The sequence below is a fragment of the Hemibagrus wyckioides genome, linkage group LG05 (genome assembly GCF_019097595.1).
Source record: "Hemibagrus wyckioides isolate EC202008001 linkage group LG05, SWU_Hwy_1.0, whole genome shotgun sequence".
NCBI classification, from domain to species: Eukaryota; Metazoa; Chordata; class Actinopteri; order Siluriformes; family Bagridae; genus Hemibagrus; species Hemibagrus wyckioides.
This window is the reverse complement of record NC_080714.1, coordinates 8,431,731-8,452,021: the sequence shown is the minus strand read 5'-3', so window position 1 is coordinate 8,452,021 and position 20,291 is coordinate 8,431,731. Positions and strand designations below refer to the sequence as shown.

Sequence of the window (20,291 nt, the reverse complement as noted above, 5' to 3'; positions counted from 1 at the left end):
ATTGCAGAACTCCATGCACACACACAAATGCATAGCCAACACACATACATAGTAATAAATATAGGAATATGATATAGAAACCTATGTAAACATGTGTAGAAAATCCACACAGACGTTAATCGGAGCTCAGGACTCAACCAGGGATTCTGAAGCTGTGAGGTGGCAGTGCCTAGATGACTACTAGATGAATAAACAATATACCATTTGATTATTATAAACATGTCTTTTTTATTACATAATGGGACTTTTCGAATCATTTTTATTTATTCAAAACCAGCACTATGAATTCCAAGAAATCAAATGTTTTTATTTTGCTACATTTGCCCGTCTGACAATGATGGTTTCCAGTAATAAATCAATGCAAGCAAAGGAGGAGGAACAAAAACAGGACCTTCATCCAGCAACAAAAGGGCAACATTTTTTTTCCTCGGTATGACTATGTACATTATTCATAAATAGAAAATCTTCTAATGGCAATTGCGTGTTATAGCTTTGTCTTTAAACATCAATATGGCATCAAATGAAGTAAAACTAAATATTGCATGCATTGCACATAGTTGAATGAGAATGACAATTTTTTTTTTTTTTTACACTTGCAAAAAAATGTACACTCTAAATACATCACATTTAACTATCACACAGAACAGACACCACATATATACACAGACATTCAGAAAGACACATCCGGCACTTTTCCGAGATCCAGGTACCCTATGTGTACAAGGGACGGTCTACTGTTGTGAGAAGATGTAATGAAGTAAATATAAACATCCATTTAATCTGCCCATGTGTTCAAACAAACCACCACAAATATTCTTCCCCTAGAGTAAACTCTGTGGTTTGTTTTTTTGGACAGAATGTGTGCAATGTATTACACAGTAGAATATTAAAGACACCGGCATCTGCCATTTTCTGGACATAAAGGAAATACAAACATGCATCTTACGGTTACTGCTATTATTTTAGTCAGGTGTGGACAATTTCACATTTTCGTCAACGTGTAAAAAACAATTAAAATGAATTTCATCAATTTCGAATCCTATTAATCAATGGGTCGACCGCTAAGTACATAAACTAAAACACATGCACAAAAATCCAGGTTAATGTTGTGAACATTATTGTCAATTAATATATCATTTTCTCATATGCCAAAAGTAGCTGTTAAATCACTCTTTAAGAATCATTTCAGTGCACTTATATGTAGTTTGATGTCAGCGTCTGTTTAAATACCATGCTATATTCCAATTTCCTTCAGAATGATTGGCTGGCTTAAAATATTTGTACAGAATAATTGCTCTTTCTAGACATGAAAATACTTTGAAGACTGTTAAACGTGAAAATGTGAGGATATCAACTTCACTGAAATTATGTATGTAACTGTAACATTATTGCTGGCATGCTGACAATGTTTTTCTTTCTTTTAATAAATCTACAAGTGCACAGACACCACTAATGAGTTATAGGCTTTTACAATCACACATAATTTTGATCACAATGTACTATGGATCCGTTAAAAGTCCTGAACAGTACAAATCTGCAGCTGGATGAATCGCAAACAGCCGTGCTCTGTGCTCAGCCACTCGGTACGTGGAATGGAGCTGGTGAATTGTGTTTAACGCAGTGTCCTACAGGTGATGCAAGCTGAGAGATGCATGTTGAAACAGAATGGGGACAAACTACTGTTTGGCTATATCGCCTTTCTTTAAAATGACCTGCCGCTGCCACGGCGCCAGCTTGGTCTCATCATAGCCTAATGTACGCAGTCGTTCCAGCTCCAACTTCTCTTCGTTCTCCTTCACCGTCTTCAGACGCTCTTCTTCTTTCCTGCCATTTCAAAAGATATCACAGAAATGCAAGACGGTCAACAGACAAAAGAGGACATTCTAGCATAACACAATGCAGTTACATAGTGTACATACATCCACACAAACAAACTAACTACCTAGATAGTATATAGTGTACGTATTTGGGTTTGAGAGCAAAATGTAAATATGCGACAATAGATAAGCTTTCACTTTCCGATATTTATAGCTGAATCTTTTCTGAGCAAAAGTATAGGAATACAGTAAAGCAAATAACATTTAATATTTGGTGGCATAAACTTTGCTTGCATCAGTTGCATCAATCTGGCAGCCCGCTGACATCAGCAAACTGTTGCACTCTTCTTTTCGATGTTTTTCCAGGCTTCCACCACAGCTTCTTTCAGTTGTTTATTAACTGTTTAACACATCTAGATGTAAAAACCAGGATATTCTGATCTATCGTTGCATATTAATATTTTTAACTCAAACCCAAATTTTCAGTTTATTATAGCAAAATAAATAAATAAATAAAATAATAGAATCGGCCTTGCTGTTCAAATACTTTTGGAGGGAACTGTGAGAGAGAGAGAGAGAGAGAGAGAGAGAAAGTAGAGGTGGAGGGGGAGATTGGTGATAGATCCATACATATTGATTAAACTATAAAACTCTAAACTATAATTATGCCGAGAAATTAATATCAGTGAGGTAAAAGTTCTACCACATTTTCCACTCCTCCATCTTGTGTATATCTTACCTTTTCTGCTCCCTGCCCGTCCAGGTGGTACATAAGAGACATTAGAAAATGAGATATTTATAAATTACATTGAACGTACTAACCGACGAGTAAAAGCACACAGACACTTCAAAACAATGACAGACATTTACAAGCAGTTTAAAAACTAATATGTACAACGGACTGCTACAGGTATCTAAAGTTTTGGGCACCCCTGGCTAAATTACATATATTATTGGGTTTCGAAGTGAAAACAAGTACGTACAACTTCTGCAGCAAACTCGGGCAGACTGATAAAATAAAATCTTATAAAATCTTTCTATAAAATTGCACACAACTGAAACAAACTAAGCTCTTAAAAGATCTCTCTCTTACTGGTAACTTGTCTATTCAGAAAACAGAATCAGGATATTATGGTCAAGTGTGTGAGGTTTATTATAGACAATAGATCACTCTAGCCTCTATTATACTTAGGAATTTTACATCATTTCACAGAATGTAAGTGATTTCACTCACTTCTCTTCATCCAGTTTTTTCTTCATGATGTCTCTTCTCCAAGCAGGCAAGGAAGCAAGTCGGGCCTCCTCCTCCTCGACCTATAAGAAAGAGACAAAATGGTGTGGTCAGTAAGCTCATCATCATTTCAATTTATCTACACTTTTACAAATTATAGGAGATTTAAGAACAGATAAAAAACTGTATTAACTGTAACACATGATAAAGATATTGCTTTTTCTTATCAGGATGGATCTAGCTTGATCGTAAAAATTCAGAGTATTTGAAATAAAATCATTCAAACAAAAAAAAAAAACCCCCGATAAAAAATACTTTATATGTTGATCTAGCAGGCCTGTAAAATGTATAATAATGCGTCAAAGTTTGCTTTCATGCTACATATCTGAAAACAACCTACTGAACATCTCGGTAAAAATATATGTGGGTTAAATATTTCTATTCTTTAAAAAAAAAAAAAGATTCTGCTGCACTTTATTTTATTAACTTATTCTTTTTATCATTAAATTTTGCATTTGTACATTATCCAAATAGAATAGCAATTTATTTGATTCATTTTTATTATCTATCAATTTATCCTTTCTGTTTATTTAAAGCACTTAATTCCCTCTGTGTACAAAATGCACCATCCATATAAAGCTGCCATGTTTATTTGTAAGCTTTCAACTCATTTGTACATTGTCTATTCTCAGGCCTCAAGATTCCCTGAAGGGGAATCATAAGGGAAAATTCGAGGAGGAGGACCTGAAACCAAATTCCTCTACAGTCTACAGTTCACGTCTACAGTTCTGTCTTCACATGGAATGAAACATTATTCTGCAGCCTTACACATTGTAACAAGAGGCCAGAGCAGGAGGTGGCCATGTTGAGCTTCTCATCTTTCCTTTGGAGTGGATCAGTTACACTAAATCTGCTCCAGTGAAGCAATTTCAATGGCAAGGGCTCCACGTCTAGGTAATCGAATCTACACCTTAATATTTAAATACTCCCCTGGGAATTATGACGGAAGAAAAAAAAAACACCAAAAAAGCACAAACGGATTAACACCTAAAACATGTAAAGTTTCAACACCGGAGCGTTGGATATGATCTGTGTGTTGTGACTTGAGATCATTAGCACAGTTGGAAATCAAAACATAATGTGCTTTAGGTGCCAACCAACCAGAAGCCATATCTCTCAACTGTTTAAAGACAAAAATCAATCAGCTTCGAATAAGAGAGTCTCTACTGGAAAAAAAAGTTCAGAGTGAACCCTTTTTGTAAACTAAGATATCTTAATTATCCAATGAAAATTAAAAGAAAATTTATATAAGAAGTAATATTGACTCGTATAACCTACTGTATATTTTACAGTCCAGTGCACGAGTTTGTACTTATAAATATGAACAAAATTTTAGAGTTTCTTAAACATGAATAAATAAATTGGTAAAGGAAAAATATTCACCATCAATTAGTACTTTGTTGCAAAGCCATTGTTGGCAATTACACCTCTGAGATGTCTCAAGAAATAAGTTATTGAATAAGTTATAAATAGTTAGTGTTTAGTTAGTGTTTTGCATTCAATTATGGCCTAAACTCTTACCAAATTGTCTTCAATTATCCAAGTGTTGAATGGGATTATTTATTTATTTTTGAATGGGATTAAAAGCCCAGACATTTGGGAAAATTCCACCTTCTCCTCATTAATCTTCATGCTAATGAGATAAACTCTCCTCTAAAATGCCCGAGTGCATGTTTTCTTTAATGACGCATAATGCCCTGGTACCATTTTCAGAGAAGCCGCTCCATAATACAATGCTCCCACCACCAGGCTTCAATGTAGGTATGGTGCTCTTAGAATTATACACATAGTTAAGTCAACAGAGAAAATAAAAAAATGCATTGGTAGCATATTAAATAACAAAAACACAAGTGTCTGAATATGTATTTCTCCTCACAGTATGTATCGGAGCATAAGCACTACATGTAATGAATGATCGAAAAATTGACAAAAAAAGAGACATTAGCGAGAAATACACCCTACATGTTTTATTGATGTGGAACCAAAAAAACAAAAACACTTCAAACTTAAATCAAACTAACATCCAAAATTACCATCAATAAACACTTGAATGTTATAATCATTGTAGCTTGAGTTTTAAACATCCAGTAGGTTCAACCAAATAGCAAAAACAATTACATTACAGAAGAAGCTAATTAAAAGGAGATGTCGTACTTGAACTGTAAAAAAAATTATGAAATACCAGTAATCTTCATATGAAAATAGTAATTTTAATAATGAGTGGGCCCTTAAATAATCCTAAATACACAGCAGGAACACCTGAACAAGAAGCTAATCAATAATCAAGCATTGATTTATCAATATCACAGTGAATCCAGAGCCTACACCCTGAGGACACACCCTGAACGGGGTTCCAGTTCATCACAGTGAAACAAGAAGCATGGATTTCACTACTTGGTAACATTTCATGTCATAACCCCTGTATACTTTGTGTCTATAGCAGAGGGTTAGGCTTTTGGTGCCATCAATACCTCAGTGGCTAAACCTAGATAAAAACTTTATTAAGTTATAAGAAGCCAAATAATTTACCTCAGAATTGTATATTTAACTATCAAAATTAGGAAGAGCCAAAGTCAATAAACTTTGATGAATGCAAATTACACCAAATTAATATATATGAAGCCTACTTTATAGCCTGAATCTGGCCTATTTGTCTCTTTGGTCTCTGAATTCATTAGAAGTAATTGTACATCTTTATTTACAAGCTGGACATAGTCAAAATGTTATGTTTATCTATGTTTATAATGGCTACTAGGAGGGGCATGGGTTGTATAAGAATCACACTATATATGAAAAATATTGGTCATTTTTGTTAACAATATATTGTGGCTTGACCTGAATATCCAGCATCGTTTTCCTGTTTGGCCCACTTGATTGTGAAGCTAAACTGCGCTGCACTAGACTACGGGTAGATAGTAATTGTTACTCACCAACATCCAAGACTACAATTTGACCAAAACCATATTTCTATGCCTATATATCCATATATTCAAAGAAATCCATTCAGGTTATTGAATGAGGACCATCTACACTTGCTCCAAACATTTTTTTCCCAACATTGTGCATTTAACATAGCCCTTTCCATATGGACATCAGATTAAAATTGGAGTCCCAATTAAAAAATCTTCTGGCCTCCATCAGTTAACCCTACATTGTAGTTAGGTGGACTCTATATTTGCAGTTTTTCAGTAGTAACCTGCATTCGATCATTTTTTCAGACAAGAGATGCTCAGATACTTTTTCTCTAACCAAATCTCTCACATGACTGCTCAGATCTTTTGTCCCACGACATGCTTTATCTGAAGACTTTTAAGACTTTTTCCTCATTTTAATCAAGTCATCAGTATTCAGATATCAAACAATTCTGCTTCCTTTTCCTTCCAGAAGGCAAAGCTTCGCTCAATGTATCTGATTATATCCTCATTGCTAAACTCTTTGAGATCGTAAATAAGCTTTACTGAATCCTCATTAAGCTCTTCATTATCTTTTGCTGGATTCTCAGTATGACCGTTGAAGGGTTCAGGTAGAGGTTGTTCAACAGTCACTTGTGTGGTTGTCTGGATCTCTGGCTGTTCTACATTAGGCATATCCATTTTTTGATCATTGTCCAGTGTGGTAGCATCATTAATCAGCTCTGTATGGTTTGCTTCACTTTTTGAAATATCGTCTGCTGTGTCCTGTATAAGCTCCTGTGTGTAAGCTTGTGCTTTGTCAGATGCAGGTGCTTGTGTTGAATTTTGCTCAGTTTTTGCATGAGACTCTTGTTCTGGTGTGGTCTTGCATACATTTCCTGAGTCTAAGATCTCCTGAATTCTTTTTGGTGAGTCAATCTGAGTGGTCTCCAACAGCCCTCCCCCCTCTGTAGTGTTGCCAAAATATTTCAGTTTGATGTCCTCAAAGCCATCTGACCAATCACAATTCCCTCTCTCAATGCTTTCCATCACTTCACGGTGGAATTCACGGATCACTTCCCAAGGATGGCTGCCGATTCGATCAAACATCTCATAGCACAGCAAGTGCCGGAACTTCCGCTCACTGCGAGGCATGTTCATCTCAAGCAGTTGGAAGTAGCCAAGCATGAAAAGATCAAGGGTCAGGTTCTCATAACGGACTGGAGCCCCATTTATATGAGGGAGAAAATGCTCGGGCCAGTAGATCATTTGAGCACGACTGAGCCGACGGATCTGACGTGAGGGTACTTGGCTCATAATGGCTCTCCAGTGGCCAAGCAGGTTCCCTACTACCTGCCTTTGTTTCATGAAGTGCAGGAGCTGGTCATCCTCAATCCCATCCAATTCAAACTGGTTATTGTTATCCTGGGAGCCATCCATTTCGACTCCTTGACTTATTCTTCTCTTTGTGCACTTGGGTCTGTAAGACTCTGTCATAGTGTACTTTCTCCAGTGCTCCAGAAACAAGAACACAATCCTCTCCTTGCGCATCTCGATAGACTCCTGAACATAGCTCACGTCGGTCTGAACCTCAAGGCTGCGGGTGAGATGATTTCCATTTAGTGCTGGGTCACTGGACAGAGAGTGCTCCATGTTATCCATACCTGACTGGGAGACACCGTTAGGTTCACTGTATACCAAAGGTGCATATGATGGTGTTATAACTGGCTCATCTACTAGTGGCAATCTCGGATCTTGCTCTGGTGGTAGACCATTAGTGACTTGAGAGTTGATATCACAAGATGTGAAGAGTAGTTCATCTTCCAGGATAGGCTCAGGCGAATAACTGCACTCACTCACTACTGGCAAGGATCTCTTCCGTTTGTATACTCGGTTCATCTTGTCTTCTTCATACTTGGACTGACTCTGGATCATCTCATAATTGGCCTTCAGATTTTTCACTGACACACCACACTGCTTGAGTTCCTTCTCCACCTCCTCTCGGGTTGAGAAAGACTGTGATCGGCCAATGTTTCCTGAGGTAACGGATGTTGTCTGTTCTTTTCCACCTTTTAGACCTTCATATGTATATCCTTGATTAATCATTTCCAGAATGTCAATTTCCTTACCACCTAATGTAGCAAGGAGGATGGCCATGCTTTTAAGCAGTGTGGAAATTTTGCTACACCAAGCAGGGAGGTCCTCTGCTTGGCCATGAACCTGTTTAGGGTTGACAGAGAAATGGTCCTGGGTCAGGGCAGCAGACACAGGAAGGAGCTGATGTAATTCTTTCTCTAGCTGCTCCAACTCTTTTTCTACCTCTGTCACTTTGTGCATTACTTGAAGGTTCTCAATCTGTCTCTCAATGCGAATGAGGTCATCCTCAGTCATCAGTTCACCAAATGGGCCCAGTATAGCATTGTGTGCATGTGAGTAATGCCAGTCTCGTGCTTGGAAATAGCCACTGGTAGAAAACTAAAGCAGGGTCAGAGGAGGAGACAGAGAGGAACAAAAACAGATGGATGGGTTGTCCTTCAGTCTGTAGGTCCAATGCTTGACAGACATGCTTCTTCACACCAAACGTTTCAAACCTTACATGGATTTAGTGGTGCAATGGTAGCTGCTTTACTATGGCTGGGATGAGTTGAAGCAGTGTGACCTTTAGCAACTTGCAGTTGCTGAGGATCTCAAAACAGCATGTTTGTTTGGGAAAATTTAAGCAAAAAGCTTCCAATTTGACTAGCTTTAAAATATAGCAAAATCAATTTTCTATTCAACAGCAGCACTTTTCCTACCTGCTCTGAATTTGTAGTTTGGATTATGAACCAAGCCTAAGCAGTCATTCCACATAATTAGCCCATTCCACTAGCTGTTCAGTTGATGTTCAGGAATCATGGTCAAATGAACATAGCCTAAATGAACATGTACAAATATATGGAATGACAGATGCTTGACAGGACTTGATTGACAACCACTGGCCTTGACAGATTTTGAAAGCAGACATGAATTTTGGAAAATAGGGAGAAAAGTAGACAGGCATTGCTGCATTCCAAGATTTAGACATAATTTGCAGTGTGAGGGCACCTTGCATCACACCACTGAATACCCATGTAAAAACTTAGAGCTGTCATGCCCCATCACCAATATCTCCATATCTTTCTACGCTTCAAGAATATGAAAGCAATATCGATATTATTTAAAGTTCCCTTGGGATGGTCACAGCAGCCTCAAAGTGAACACTGCATAACAGCAAAGGACAAGTCAATGTCTAGCCAAGTGACACAAAAACACATGCAAAAGTCAAAAAAGTCAAAATGCAGTAGTAATAGATGGATCCAAAACATTTGAACCAATTTTGTCAAAAACAAGCAAGTTGTGTTAAATGCATTTGATAAAAATCTCCTGATTTAAGCATAACTTAAGACTTAAGTTAAACTATAATCTTCCATGCTTCTTAAATGTGTAACTAAACCACAACAGTTTCCCATTTGGTCTTTGATCGCGATCACACAGAAGCAGTTAATATTAAAGCTAAGCAGATGCGTCTATTGTAACACGCACACTGCCGATGGAGCGCTTCTTGTTTCAGACATGTCAGACATTCAGCCCTGCCTGACAGTCCATCAGCATGTGACAGGTGTGTTTACTTATATATTTACAAAGAGCTGGAATGTTCTGTCAGTCACATCCTAGACCAAGTCAACATCATACAGCTGAATGCATTTTAGGCTTTATCGAGCAAATGAATAGCCACATGTTCTTCTTAAAAAAAAACAACAACTCCCCACTAGAGAAATGTTCTTTCTTATCTAGGGCATGTAAAAATTCTCCAAAATGCTGTAAAACTATATTTTCACCTATTAGACATAGCTTTTCTGAAGTCTAAGACATGGATATGGACCAGATTCCCTTAATAAATTCCATTCACAGACTGGGAATTATAATTCGTATAACTGCTCATCACTACAACTAATTCTTTTTAATTATTTTTAATCATAATCAGATTATCTATATATCTGAGCAAAATATCATGGTTTAAAATGATGTCATAGCAGACAGGAGATTATTTGGCAAGAAAAGATTTCAGAGTAAATGCACGCTCACACACCGTGCAAAACATGCAAAATCACACACGCACTCTCTTTAGACTTACAAACCAAAAAACAACAGCTGATGTATAAGCTGAGAAAGTGACTTCCCTGTAGTATTACAAATACGACAAATCTACCACAATTACCAGCTGAAATGTTTTTTAAAAAAAAAAGCAAAGACAGTTTCTCAGCTTATCCTCCAGAGACAATTCTTTAAAAAAAAAAAAATACAAACATGGTTCACCCATTTCCTTACCTTTTTCTTACTCTCCTCCTCCTCCTGCATCTTCACTTGCAATTTCCTCACCATCACTTGCCTCTTCCACTCAGGAATGGCTCTGCCTTGTTCGTCATGGGTGGGCACCAGGGATTCTATATCCACGCTGGACTTGCGCGTCTGACCAGAGGCGCTGTTGCCATTGACCTCAACAGGTAGCTGATCGCAGCTCTGGGATGTGTTCATGTTCCGGGGTGAACTGCTGAGAACAGGAGGAGTTGTGTTTGTAGATGGCGAAGTGGGAGCAGATGTGGGTTTTGCCGATTGGGCTGCAGTGGACTGGGGCTGAGGCTGCGACTGAGGTTGGGGCTGAGATTGGGGCTCAGGTTGGGGTTCAGCCTGGGTTTCTGATTGGGACGCTGGAGTTTCTCCCTGAAAAGGTAAATATCAGAAGGATTAGTTTTATAACTGAATTTTACTTTAACAGTGTATAAATAATTTTGATAATCTTAAACAACATGAAAAACTATTTCCAGGATTAAAAAATGTTTCTAACTAAAACAAATGGAATTTAATAATTTTTCACATTTCAGATGTAATATTTTCCTGTAAACACACAACTTTGTGGTATCTCAGAATATAATTATAAGTGGAAAATGTTCAGATAATTTGAAATCCAGTGATGAAAGGGAATGCTGGGATCAATGCAAAGACTAGTGATGGTCAGTTACTTAGCTTGGATCATTCTCAGCACAATAGTGACACTGACCCAGTAGCACCATAGAAGCATGCATACAAACTGTTACATCTTCTCAGATTCTATTACATCTTCCCTTTTTCTGTCCCTATCATGTGTCACTCTCCGTGCGCTTCATGTCTCTTTAGTTCCCTTTTGGCATTTCATGTTCCTTGTAATGCCTTGTTCCCCATGAGCTTGTTTTTTTGCTGTTACTCACACCTACTCTTTATTTCCCTTTGATTAGTTTGCCTATTTAATCCTTTTGTGTCTATATTTATATAGTATGTATGCAGCCATGCACGCACACCACTTGCTGAGTTGAGAAATCATATAAACAGTACTATATTCATATACCAGACACAGCCGGATAAAATGTTGGAGAACAACCAGCAGTCATTTCATTACGCTGTGTGTTTTACTGTGTTTGAGAAAATGAAGGCTTATACAGTGTATATGCAAGAGTGATGAAAAGCTGAAAAAGCTGCCAGTCTTAGAGCCACACAATTCCGAATGACACCTTATGCAACTGTTGATATGATGAATAATTAACAAAAAAGTGGCTTCATTTGTCAAGCTGCATAAGAACGAAAGGTTTGCGAATCATCCTAGGAGCAATTACACAAGAAACTTCATATTCATGAAAATCATGCTAGTTCTAAAAAATTTTTGTATCCTACTAAATTAAAAAACACAAAAACAAAACATCCATCCATTTTTTGTACCACTTTTCCTACACAGGGTTGCACGGAGCCTGGAGGCTTTCCCAGGGGACTTGGCACAAGGTAGGGGACATGCCAGACAGGAGGCCAAACTGTAGGGCATAATCATGCACACACTACCTACAATTTAAAGCTGCTGCTCAGTCCACATCGCATGTGTTTGGGCTGTAGCAGGAAACCAGAGGAAGCACAAGGAGAAAATGCAAGCTCTGTACACATGGGGCGGAGATGAGAATTGAACCCCCTAACAATAATAACCATTCATATTAATGGTAACTAAGAAAAAGATCTATACTGTATATGAAGGCTCGGTGCTCTTGATCCCCTGGGTACAATGCAGATATATTTTGTTCTCATATTTTGTGTAATTTATCTCCAGATGTTCACTGTTACGCTGCTAAATAATATATTTCTTTCGAAGTTTTGCAGGTTTACAGGAAATTGCTGTTCATTAACACATGCACAAGTACGAAAAAATGTTTCAACATTGCCAAAGCTTTTGGAAATATGGTGGAAAATCTAGTGGTCGTTTTGATCTGTGAAAACATTCGCACACAAACTGATACAAAACTAAATAAAGCCCATGTTCTTAAAGATTAGGCTAGTTACTGTGTATTTTCTAACCTGGACCTGGGCAGATTATGTACTTACTGACAGAACAGCACTTACATTGGAGCCACTGCTGGAGTAGATAGTTGTGTAGCCTTTACTGTGAGGCGTAGGCTTCAGACACTTCCCGGCTTTAATTTCAGCCAGAAGCTCTGAGTTATCGCCAGTAGGAGACATCATGTTGAAGGATTTAGTGCCTAAGACAAACACAGGTAATATGAGTCAATCGAGAATGAGAGACAGAGAGAGAGAGAGACTGAAACAATTGTCATTTTCAAAAGAAACCAGACACCAAAATCTGAATAACTAAATAAAACACAAAATAAGGACCTTTAAATAATGAGCACTATTGTTTATGAAACAAATCTAATTTATAAATAGAGGACAAAGACTATTTTTCACAAAGCTGTAGTTTAAAAAATTCAAAATGTCTTGGATATACAAAGTGGCATTGTAAGTTTAGTATTAATAAATTAAATTAATCCTAGATGGAAAAAATAAAGGTTTTGCTCATATGACATGCACACCATGTGTGAGAGAACAAGTTATTATTTTTTTTTTTTTTTGCTTTGGAAAAAGACTTTAAAGGAAAATACATTTTTTAAAGCAAACAATGCCATATTTTTTCCAGAAATATTCACAATAATATTGATGCAAGATGCAAGATTAAGTCATAATCTGCTTACAAAGAGTTTTAAGCACTTTAATCATTTTAATCCCGTTATTCATTTTGTTCCATTTTTTGAAACAAAAGACACTTTTACTGCAAGCCAAAAACAATGAACAACAGTTTTCTGTACATTTTTGTGGCATTAAGTAAAAACTCAGTACTATATACAAGGAAACGTAACTATATAACAAACTATATAGTGCATTTTAAAGTAAGGCTCCAGAGAATACAAAGAAAATCTCAATAAGCATAAGCAAACTATACAAAAGGTCTGCTTGAATGAAACCACAGCCTGTTATATAATCATAGACTACAATCAAACACTGCTTTCCTTCTGGTTCTACCTCCAGTTTAATCCAATTTCAAACAAGTATTTACAATCCTAAATATGAAACAAAACTGTACATCACCTGCTGGGTTCGCTTCAGCCGTCCTTGTGAAAACTAGCGTTCTTACATCACTAACGCTGTAAACTTCTACTTCCAGCTCAGTCACAGTCTTTCCCCAGAGAATGATTACAAAAAAATCCAGCTCAGGCTCGTCACTGCTCTAAACTCTAAAGAGATCAGCGCTAATCAGCTTGGACAGTAGCTCGCTGCCAAATTGGAAGTGGATTTCAATTGGCTCACCCCAGACTCCCCTTTCTATATTCTCACTCACTTTCCTGCAGTCTCGCATGCAATCGTTTCTCTCTCCCTAATCCTCCCATTACCGTTTCAGCTGGCTCTGTAGCACTTTCTCTTCCCCATACCACCTCTATTTTAAAGAAGAGAATCAGCAGTATATGTAATCTACCAGACATAACAGACAAATACACCATGCAATATACGCACTTATATTCACAAACACGTATACGCATGCCAGTCACAATGAACAATACCATCAGCCTTAGTGTCCTGATACATCTTCAGCTTCAAGCACATATCAGTGCGATCTCGACTCGTTTACAAATGCGAACAGAAATGCCGTCCTGGATTCTCACGAGAGATGTGTGTGCCATGGAAGAGAGCAAACTGATACAGGAAAGAGCCCAGTGATGAAGGCCGGGTTCAGTCACCAAGGCTGTGTGCTATGATAAGCCCAGTGGATGTTTACAGACCTTCATACATTTTTTTGTTGTTGCTGCAACTCAGTTAAAACAAGCTCCCAAAAAACCCTTAAATAAACAAACAAATATATAAATAATCAAAAATATAATTTACAAATTATGTTTATATTTAGATTCATTTATTTGTTGTTCTTTCGTTAACTTACATTTTTATTTATTTTTATTGCATTTATTTTAATTTATTTTTTAATAAATAAATTTTATTTTTATTTATTTTATTCTTTTCATCCCTATAATTCTACACTTTAACAAACAGTTTATTTGTAATGGTATAAAATATTTATACATTTTTTACATTTGTTGTACATTTAGCACTTTTTGACAGTGCATAGGTTAAATGTAATACACTAAAGACATATACTGAAAGACATATACTGATGCAAAAAAAACTCCCGAAGTTTAAGAGATCCAACTTGAACATTATGATAATATCCTAAAAAACAATATAATGTTTTGTTTTTTAGAATATAACTCTTATGTATACCACAGCGCTGTTGAATTGTTTTCAATTCTGACTGGTCAGAAAGTGTTGCTTGAATTTCTGTCAGCGTTGCTATAGTAACGACATACCTGGATTTGAACTTGGACTTTTGTTAAAATTGCACAATTGCACAAAAGTTTTCTGTGAGGTTGCTTTTTTCTGTCTCTTTGGAAGGAGTCTCCAGTGTCAGTGTTTTACAACAGGAACTAACATGAATGATGCGTCATTCTGCTAAACTGCTGTGGTATAAGAGGAATAAAACACTTGGGGCACGCTGTTATAGGAAGATAATCAACTCTTGAGTGAAAACTGTGACTCAGATTGCCTCACACCATCCTGTTTAGATTATTTTACTATAACAGCATCCCACATTGTGTTTTATTTCTTACATACAAACAGAGCCACTGGCTATAAGAAAATATAACCATGACGCTGGATCATATCCAAATAAATTTGCAAGAGAACAGAAAGCAGGAAGGACACACATATATATATCTATATACACTGAATACACCCACAAACACACACGCAGGAGAGAGATCTGTGGAGCAGCAGGGAATCGATTACTTACTCTTCCTCTGCCGGAGTGATTCTGGGGCAGGAGTGACAGAGGCAGAGGAGAGATTTCCTCCTTTAGAGCGAACGCATAGAGGGAAAGAAGATTTTGGCCAAAAGAGGAAAGACCAGCATGAAAAAACCCAAGTTCAAATCCAAGTGAAAGAATACGACAGAACAAGTGATGGAGTGGCAATGATAGTAGGGGGGGGTGATAAATGTAAAAGTCAGGATGGGACAAAAATTAACGTAGGAGGAATAAGAAAAGAGGAGTGAATAAACACAAAAAGGACAAAAACAAAATTAGTAAATAAAACAAAAGCATGAATTGTTTTTTTTTTTTTTGGCAAATGCATCATATGTGGTGATGTACAGATTGCTATGGATGGAATCTGCCTGTGGGAAATTTTAGAAATGTCTATCTACAGTAACACTTACAATTACTAACTTACTTACTTTTACTCGATCAGCAAAAGTACATTACTACACTGAGTGTATTAAACAAATGCATAAATTGCTCCTTCTAAAGCTTCATGTGTAACAAGTCAATCAAACAAGACAATGTCATAGCGCACTTTTGTCCACAGCCGCCCCTGAGGCATTAGGCTTCTTTTGTTGGCTGCCTGTGTATACATCCTGTTGAGGTACTCATTCAAATTTATCTAAGTCACAGAGGCTCTGACAAACAAATGGACTGAATAACAATGTGGTGTGTTTTGTTGACATAATTCTGAACTGAATGGTTTGAGACCGATGTCTCTTGGAAGAGGAGCAATTACGCAAATGGGATAACACTAAACCTGATTTGGAGGTAACGATAGCCCCCGTGCATTAATTCGTAAACGGATATTTGGGAAGCGCAAGCAGGCTGCTCTCATGGTAACGGGGTGAATCTCTAAAATATTTACACTGTCTCCTGACTTCAAATCTGTTGCAGACTGTAACCTAGAGAGGTCACTACTGGATCTTTTCACACAACAGAAACTGAAAGAACACATCGCGACACATCGCTGCTTTTGTTTTCTGTATGCGGCAAATATGAATTGAAATAAAGTCTGTAAATAAGAAGTAAGTCTGTAACTGTAAATCTGACGGAAACATGAACTTGTGCGTTTATCTATCAACAATGGCATATTTCCTGTGAGTAATGTGCACTTCTTCACACAAATTGTTTCACATGTAGGGCGTGTGTTTTTATTTTTCAGATGCAACTTTTCGCGCATGGAAAAGAATTATTTATCACATATTACATGTAAAAACCTAATGCTCAGATCTGTGTGTGTGTAATGTATCTTATTCTTCTGGAAGAGCATTGTTATTTAAAAAATATATATATTATATTACTGCAGTTAATGACATTGATATATTTAATAAATCAGTGAAAAACAATGGAACTGGCCCTAAATCTAGGATTCTTCTTAAAAAGTAAATAAATTTCAATATCTATCTGCACACCATACTGTGTTATTGCAGTATGTAAACCGTTGAAATCCCAGAACCCATCACCAGGTACAGATTATACTCCTCACTCTTATAACTACATACAGTTTCCCATTAGTTTCACTGCAGTTACTGAATCATGTGTTTTAAGATGATTTCTGATTTCTGACTGAATTCTCCTAGTTTGAGGAGTTAATGTCATCCTGAGAAAATTACTTAAATTCAACCAAGACTGCCAGATTAATAAAATGATTATTTGCGGATTATTTCCGCAGTATAGCCACAGACGATCATACAATTTCCAGAGATTTTCCGATTTCTCCATGATCTCATCCGGATTATGAATCATTTCTATTCATAATATCATTATGTCATAATCTTAACTAAATATAAACCTAATAATTATATAACTCCTAAAAACCTTTGCTGAACGCTGATCAAATTTAGGGAATAATAATAATAAAAAAAAAAGATTTAGCAGCTCTAACAATAACGTCTTTACATAAGCTTTATATAGAATTAGAAACATACCTCAATATGTGTTGAGAAATTTTTATAAAAAGGTTTTTTTTCATACAGGAGGAGATTTCCACATTGGCACATTCAGTATAAAAAAATATGCAGAGACCATGATTGTGTCATTTATTTAACTGAAGAGTTAGTTCCTGCCATGCTTAACTAATTAAAATCATTTCCCTCACAGGATTACTCTGATTGTCTAAAAGGAAAGGTGAGAGGGAGTGTTTATTAAGGAATAACAACGCAACCGAAATTAAACTAAATAACAAAAATAACTTTCCTTTATTAATCATGAGTGAGAGCTTTATTCTGGTTAGGATTGTGGTGGATCTGGATCCTATTCCAGGAGCATTGGATGCGAGGGGAGAATACACCTTAAATCACAGGATAGACACCGATTCACATCCTCTTTCACACCTAGAGTCAATTCAATACAGAGTACAGTGAAACATCTCACTGCCATTTTTGCTAGTGCAACATTTTTACAGCGCAGCTCTAATGTTTGAATAATTTCATCACTGTCCAAACACACATGTAGTCCAAATACTAAGTCTCTGAGAGCCGCTTAACCCAAGGGATATAGCTGATGTGGAACGCTATTGTCAAACAATGTAGCATTGTTCACTTCATCTATTATTATTTATAGTATCTACAAGCTTTCAACATTGATCCGATGGAAATATGTCTGTTGTTGTCTCAATACCTAGGCAGACTATAGGTTTCAGTTTTGGAATGGTCTTAAACTATCATCTATCAGTAATTAGATATCACAGTAATGTAATTATGGTGCAGTAGTAGCCTTCAATTAGCAAAATGTAATATTTTTTTTTTAATGATTTAATGGTGTAAATGAAGCTTTGCCAGTTGTTTAGGCTCTACTTCCAATCACAGGTTTATATTACATGGTAGACACTCCACATAATCTGAGCTTAGTAATAACCATTAAAAATAGGCTGTTGTTTACCAAAAGAATTGAGAACATTTTCTTCCAAGGGAAAAGGCTTCAGGAATTTCAAAGGCACAGGAGAAACTCTGCTAATCTGTTTACACACCCCTCATTAACTGCCTGACCACATGACCAGCCCTACATGTCCAACAGCGCACACACACATGGCCAGAGAAGAAAGTAGAAAGACTGAAAGACTATGAGGATGGGGTCAAGAGAACGGAAAGCAACGAAAGGTTGTTGTCGATGAGTCTGAGAGTACTCACTGTTAGAGGAGGAGGACATGCGGCGCTGGTTGGAGGCCGCTGAAGGAGTGTTGGTGCTCTGGGGAGGTGTTGGGGGCTCAGGAGGCAGAGGGGGTGCTGGAGGTGGAGTCTGGGCAGGAGGCAAAGGAGGTGCAGGTGGAGGTGCAGGAGGCTCCTCGCTCTCTCCTGTTCCATTCTCCACTACAGGGGAGGTGTCTGTTGGCTCCTCCAACAGCACCGAACCCTGCAGGGAAAAAGAAGACGCCATCATTTTACTGTCAAATTATGTCAGACAAAACCAAGAGCCAAGAGTCAGAAGTAGTTTCTCATATATAGTAGCTTTAACACTGCTGATGGTGAATAGTTGGTGAAAGATAGCAGGTGGCGGAAAGTAATTCGCATTACAGTACTTGAGTACATAATTCACTGTAACTTTTTGAGTATTATTAAATCACAGTACTTTTATGTTTACCGATCAAAACCTAAAGTCTAATTGCTTAATGCTAAATGATTAGACAGCAGTCAGCTAACTTAAACTTTCTTTAATATATTGTTAAAAATGAAGGTCCTCTGCAATTCAGTATAACTTACTTGGTCGGTTATCATAAGAACTCAAATAGTACACAAGTCATTTTTCACTAGATAACTTATTTACTCAAATAATTTTATGGATCTTTACTATTATTTTTCGACGCATATTTTATTTTAAATTTTGCTTTTATTACTACAGTAGCAGCATTTTTACTCAAATGACTTTAGTTCTTTCCATCACTGGTAGTTAAGGAGGACTTATACATACACATGATTACACATAAATGATGCTATGAATGATCCTGCCTTTCACTCATTATTTGCCACATTTCTTTGAAAACGTTTTCTGCACTTGACATAAAGTCTTAATATATTATATAAAAAAACCTTCAGTTAAATAAAAGAAATTTCTAAATATAGCTAAATTATTATTTAAAATTATTCTGGATCATTACCTTTTTAGTAACTTGTATTTCCCTTTAAAACCAAACAAAACAGTCTTCACACACAAAGATTAAAAAAAAAAATACATTAAATTTCCTCAGTAATTAAGTTAGCAATTAATTACATCACTGACAATTCTATTAGTTGCATATATTTAATATAATTATAATGAATTACTATATCATAATTATTACTAATTATCATAGAGGTTTCTCTGAAGCATCGCCTCCCTCACAGGTTCAAGCTGCCTTGTTAGGGCTCAAAAGCTATGAGAAGACGATCGGTGACACGAAGGAATGAACAGACATCTGTTGTGACTTAAGCCCTACAATCCTCCACACTCCTGCTCTCAGGGGACTATTATTTACCCTGTCAGCACCCCCAGCTGTCACACCACTAATAAACGAACCCCTCCTCCTTCCACCCCCAACCCCACCACAGCTACCCCCCCTTCCCGGCACGTGCCTCCACAACCCCCCCACAGGTGGCACGTGCCGGACCCGTGCGTGTCATTCCCTCCCCTACAATGAACCCACGCTTCACTACTCTCTCCCACCATATGGTCCACGTCATGTCGCAATGAATGGAGCAGCTAATGGGTTTTTACTCAGGGGACATGTCAAGTGCCATCTGGTTCCACTGGAGAGGGTGGATTCCTACTGGGGGTGTAATTAGCTTAACAGAGATTACAGGCAACAGTGAGGTGTGTGTGCACCGGGTATCAGTGAATGGCTTTAACAGAGAAACTGCAACAATATATTTTTTTTTTTTTACCACAGTGTTCCCAATTACCCCCAATATTTAGCTCTCCCCTGTGACACACTGACAGCAAACACAATGTATTTGAATCTGGAGGGAGATTTTAAAGGAGATTTTCATGCAGCTGCACTATCTACCAAATACAAATTACATTAAAATGAAGAACCAGTGTAATATTGTAGTGAGATATTATTTTCATATATTTTCATGTTGAATTTC

At 37.1% G+C, this 20,291-nt stretch overlaps 2 protein-coding genes across 4 annotated transcripts in view; both read right to left on the bottom strand.

Moving 5' to 3' along the window:
* Nucleotides 1-218: 218 nt before the first annotated feature.
* espn (espin) overlaps nt 219-20,291 on the bottom strand; it is a 46,258-nt gene continuing 26,185 nt past the window's right edge. The window contains exons 9-14 of one of the 3 annotated variants that reach the window (XM_058389708.1): nt 18,360-18,582; nt 12,435-12,571; nt 10,347-10,739; nt 3,052-3,131; nt 2,557-2,568; nt 219-1,824 (exon numbers count right to left, since the gene is read on the bottom strand). In XM_058389708.1, coding sequence (XP_058245691.1) covers nt 1,677-1,824; nt 2,557-2,568; nt 3,052-3,131; nt 10,347-10,739; nt 12,435-12,571; nt 18,360-18,582 — 993 coding nt within the window. In that variant the 3' untranslated portion in view covers nt 219-1,676. Of the gene's footprint in view, nt 1,825-2,556; nt 2,578-3,051; nt 3,132-10,346; nt 10,740-12,434; nt 12,572-18,359; nt 18,583-20,291 lie in introns of all 3 variants that reach the window. The other 2 variants (XM_058389707.1, XM_058389709.1) reach the window with 2 other exon arrangements.
* On the bottom strand, nt 3,153-10,337 carry LOC131353034 (espin-like protein). Its single transcript, XM_058389714.1, has one exon. The coding sequence runs from the start codon at nt 8,388-8,390 to the stop codon at nt 6,456-6,458; it is 1,935 nt and encodes a 644-aa protein (XP_058245697.1). The 5' UTR covers nt 8,391-10,337; the 3' UTR covers nt 3,153-6,455.

What these genes read in the sequence shown, in the direction of transcription:
- LOC131353034 (XM_058389714.1), bottom strand. Translation starts at nt 8,390, where the DNA reads ATGACTGAGGATGACCTCATTCGCATTGAGAGACAGATTGAGAACCTT.